Source organism: Ipomoea triloba, chromosome 15 (genome assembly GCF_003576645.1).
Source record: "Ipomoea triloba cultivar NCNSP0323 chromosome 15, ASM357664v1".
Classification (NCBI taxonomy): Eukaryota; Viridiplantae; Streptophyta; class Magnoliopsida; order Solanales; family Convolvulaceae; genus Ipomoea; species Ipomoea triloba.
In genome coordinates, this window is record NC_044930.1 from 2,673,222 (window position 1) to 2,678,193 (window position 4,972).

The 4,972-nt window shown below is 35.4% G+C and overlaps 1 protein-coding gene across 4 annotated transcripts in view; it reads right to left on the reverse strand.

The window, feature by feature from the left end:
- Positions 1-810: 810 nt before the first annotated feature.
- Positions 811-4,972, reverse strand: part of LOC116007286 (folylpolyglutamate synthase) — a 10,320-nt gene continuing 6,158 nt past the window's right edge. For 2 of the 4 annotated variants that reach the window (XM_031247925.1, XM_031247924.1), the window contains exons 9-16: positions 4,855-4,901; positions 4,632-4,709; positions 4,116-4,268; positions 2,818-3,150; positions 2,635-2,713; positions 1,917-2,072; positions 1,317-1,510; positions 811-1,113 (exon numbers count right to left, since the gene is read on the reverse strand). In XM_031247925.1, coding sequence (XP_031103785.1) covers positions 1,054-1,113; positions 1,317-1,510; positions 1,917-2,072; positions 2,635-2,713; positions 2,818-3,150; positions 4,116-4,268; positions 4,632-4,709; positions 4,855-4,901 — 1,100 coding nt within the window. In that variant the 3' untranslated portion in view covers positions 811-1,053. Of the gene's footprint in view, positions 1,114-1,316; positions 1,511-1,801; positions 1,892-1,916; positions 2,073-2,634; positions 2,714-2,817; positions 3,151-4,115; positions 4,269-4,631; positions 4,710-4,854; positions 4,902-4,972 lie in introns of those variants that run through there. The other 2 variants (XM_031247927.1, XM_031247928.1) reach the window with 2 other exon arrangements.

The window sequence follows — 4,972 nt, forward strand, 5'->3', positions numbered from 1 at the left end:
TAATGCATGCGCATGTAAAACTAGTCAAGATGGAACATATCCTTCAGTTTGTATCAAAGTCAACCCTAGTAACTTAGGCTTTTACCTGAGACAAAGCACATCCTTCAATTGTTCAACACTATAAAATTACAATTCCAACTAAAAGAAACAGGAATAGATCCTCCTACTCATCATCCGGTGGAATTGATCAAAATATGCCCATTTTTCAAAAGGAAAATACTTTTTTCCCCATATGTTTTTACCTTCCCTCCTTAATATTACTCAATTAAAGGGCCCACTAAATAATAGAATGTTGAATAGTCAAAGTATTTCATTGATAAAAATAATACTCCGTAATTAACTTTTTTCCAACTCAAACGGTGAAGAAGTGAAGGGATGTCTAGTTTCACTCTTTTCAAAAAAGAATAAGAAGACTTTGTAGTTATTAATTTCAGCATACTAAACAAATCCTGTGGCCAAGTCAAACCATGGTATTTAACTCTCAGAGTAGAAAGATTTTAGGGGACCAATAAATGCCAATAAAAATGTTAATTTGAATATTGGATTAAGCTATGGCATTTTCGACTATGAAGAAATTCTTTAACCAGCAGTTGGATTTCCCTTGTTTATATTTCTTCATTAAACCCCGCTGTCATGGGACCATGAAACAATATGGTCATATATTTACTCCTAAGGCTAGACAGGCAGTAGAGCAAGTTAGCGTACGTGGGTTGGGAAGTAACACATTTTTCAATTTTGCCTAACATACTTTTGTCTAGGTTTGGAAAGTAACACATTTTTACAAAATGTGCATATATTTGTCAATTCCTGTCATTTAAGTGACAAACTCAATTAATTAGAAATGTGCATATATAGTGCAAATACAGGTTGCAGTCAACAAACCAACAGTAATAAGAAATACAATAAATGTACTATGAGTAATAGCTTTGGTTGGGTGAATTAACTGTAAAAACACAAAATTAATGGGGAGGAGAAGTTTATCACGGTAAAAATGCATATTTACCTTTCAGATCAACTGTTATTCTATCCTTTGTGTGTAAAGAATTCTTTTATTCATCTCTTTAATAACCTCAACACGTCTCCAACCAGATGCAATGAGCCTGTGACAAGAACCTGCATATCCAGAATATGCAGGATAGTTAGACATCTTAAGAATTTGATTGTTTAATTTTCAAAAAATTAAAATGTGAGTATATGACAGTTTTTTTATTAAGGGAACCATGGGAATGTAATGAATGATTGTTACGTGCATTACTTCTATGATGCAATGTTGCTACCAAATTATCAATAATGTCAACATTGCAAGTGTTTTTTACCTGAATCCTAGAGGAAGGGTTTTCCTTAGCGCAATTCCTCAACCAATTTATTGTCAACGGTAATGAAGGAAACACAGAACTGCCAAAATACTCATCTCCCTGACTGCAAGAGGAAGCATCCTTGTAAAGAAACTTGCAGGGTGGTACATTTCCTGATGTATTTGTGTTCAGGTTCTGGTCTAGAACATGAACATCTGCATGGAAGCGACGTAGACGTGAGGCTTGGCAACTGATAATTTTCAAAATAGTGAGGAAAAAAAAAGACCATTACATTTTCAAATACATTTCCTAGCTAATGCAAACAAGTATAGCTATTTAAAGATTGTTATATAGCTTCACACCTTTTGAGCTACATGAATTAATCAATTAATCTTTTCTGAGAAACCCTCTCTCAAGTCTCAAGCACTATCTCAATTTAATACTCCGTAATAAATGTTTGTCCAGTATATCCTTAGTAACTACTAATTACCTATGGTGATTGTTACCTTATAAAGACTGCAAAAATTGAAACATGTCATGGATGACAAATATGTGAGAGGGAAGTATGGAGATGGGAAAAAGTAAGACGGCCCAGTCTGCAAGGAAGAAAGGAAAAGTCACCTTTGCCACAGCAAATTCTTTCCCACACTCTCTGAAGATTGAATTGCCATGACAAGTCCTTTTGAGGAATGTTTAAAGGAACAGTTGAGGTACCAGAAGTAACCTTGTTATATGCAGACATACTTGGCACAAAAATAGCTTTTGAGAAGTGAGTACCTGTAAAGAATCCATCATACATGCAATTCATTACTTCTGAGGTTAGACTGATGAAGAAACTCAGGTAAAAAAATACTAAAAACAGAAATTTCTACCAAAACTTGATTTCAAATTTATTGAACTATACAAAACTGGATAGTTGTTGGCAGCTGAGCCTGGTACATCGTTTACACTTGGATATCCCAAAAATAATGCCCAATTAAACTATAATGCTGTTTGCAGGCACATGTTTCTTCATTATATTCATACAAACATATAGAAGTATTCACATGTAAATCAAAAAGGGAGAAAAAATAAAGGAATATCACCAAGCAGAGAATATAAAGTTGAACATTCACAAATAGAGAACTAGCATGCTCCAGACACTGTTCCTGTACTAGAATGGTATTGGTTATGATGCTTTGCAAAGATGTGAAAGGCACTAGGAGGAACTAACAAGTCACTGGTTTCATACCATTCATACTCAAAAAGGGTCAATAGTTCATTTGCTGTCTCATACATTGAGACAACCATTATCATCAATGAGTAGACAAGTGGCTAGTTGCTGCATTTGTTTATATACCTGATGAAGTACAGGTATTAACCAACCGTGACAGAAGAATTTGTGGATCTCTTACATCCATGCAATTAAATAGAAGAATCTGCAGTCAGGCAAATAAACCATTAACCATATCAGACTACATATACTGAAATAAGGCACACTGTGTTGGAGCATGTAACAAAAATCATCTTTTTGGGATTTTACCTGCTTTGACATTTTGTAGGGTTCCTGCTTGTCACTATCCTGGATACAACCATTAACCCAGATTTTTTTTGGAGTTAGATCTTTTGAGCAAGATGACAAATGAGATAAATTTTTATTTTCTCCCACCACAGCAGAAAACCATCTGGCACAGGCTTCCATGCTCTCAGGACTGTGAGCTCCATCCAAGTAGAAGGTCAAACCTCCAGGATAACTTCCATTTACTCCTGATGAATTTTTTATAGTGTCATCTTGAACGATCTGAGCTCTACCAGAAAGATGTGCACTTGAAAGCCCGATAAGAAATTTGTGTGGCAAAGTCTCGTCCCAGTCAGCCTGATTAGACAGTCGAAAAAATCAAGCAGTTTGATCAAAGGAGTGAAGGACTAGTAAACAAGGAGTAATGTGTGCGAATATTGACAAACACATCAGTATGCCAACGAATCTCCAATGATTTATAAGAAGATGAAATACAATGCAAGCAAAGAATGAAGCTAACTTAGATGACAAGAACATGAAATGCAGGACAAGAAAGAGGCTATGGTCCCTCCTAAACCTTCAAAAATACCAAAGCATATATCTTCTTGGATTATAGAAAGTCCCAGCTAGTGAATACTAGTATGATTTACGTGCAAGGAAATAAGCTACTAACCTAAGACCAAGCACAAATACATTGTTAAGTCCACTCACAACAAAGATAATAAAATTTTATGCACAAATACCACTATTATTGCCAATAGCCATAGTGACTCTGATACTTTCTCGGCGTACTACTAACACATGAAGTGCTTATCTTATTGACTACTAAAGTAATTGGCCAAAACCTGCAAAGCTTCATTCCATCCTCAAGGTTGGAGCTATGTGGCCAAGAAGTACCAACATCCCTATTAGGTCATGGGCTCAGCTTCACCTTCCCACACCCAAATGCACTCCACAACGTGAAGAAAGGAAGGGGTAGAAAAGAAGAGCAAATGAAAGAGCCTCTATTCAAACTTCAAAGTCCAGTGTTACCAAAGAGAAGTACTGCTTACATACTTCAAGGTGTAGTTTCAAGAATTCACTTTGAATGTAACTTATCAAAAAAGAAGGCACCACCTATGTCTTATGTATCCTATAAGTTTTGATGGACAAAACCTGGAAGCCTAAGTTGCTGTTACTATTAATAGTTAGAGTAAATCAACTATATAGCATTATAGCCTAGAATCATAAAAGTTCACAACTGTCATGAATACAGATTATCCATTGAGATATCAGCATGTTCTTAAACTAACAAAAATAAAGGATAAACAGAATCAACCAACATTTTCAAGCTGTCGTGGTCCTGTAGTTTTAAGCCAGCTTTTACAAAGTGAGACGGCAAGGGCAGCATTTGTGAGCTGGTGATCACCGGACAAGATTAGCTTTACATCTTTTAACACCTTACTGTCAAGTGGAGTGACTACTTTCAATGGGACCTTCATAAAAGGATAACTTGTAATGAGTAAAATTGAATGTAAAGGCACATATACAATAACTTTGGTGCATAGCTATATACAGAGTATCAGTTTACTTCTTTGGTAAAAAACAATTTTCTGATTTTAGTTTCTTGTAAGAAGGCCATGAGACATAATACATAAAATCTGCAATTTAAGTCACAGATCATTAAAATGTAATGCAAGTAATTAGCCATTCAAGTATTCAACATTCTCATTATAATGTGTCATGAGGTATCACCCCTAGGATAGGGATTGGAATTTACTATCACTTTTTTGTTTCATAATGGAAATTTGCCTATAATGTATGTTGATGAATTAAATACATTTTCTTCAGGGTTGTACCATCAATTTCTGTGCCCTGTCATAAAGAACTTCCATTGCTTCAGAAGGTTGAGGCACTGTGAAAGCAGGAACTCCAAGCTTCAGGAACTCAAGCACAGGAGATAACAAAATTCAGAAAACAATTGAAAGTGAAACTCTATTCTCTTCAGTGATCAGCACTCTATAATAAGTATAAAAAACACCATCCTCCATATTCCTTTGAGTTTGCTTAAAAGTCCTGTACCTTTAGAATGCCAGCTTTGTGAGAAGCAATCTTGCCTACTGTATCTCCTGCATATTTGAACAATATATCATTGCAAAATAGCATATGTAATGGTGTTTTTTTGTGTGTGTGAGAGGAG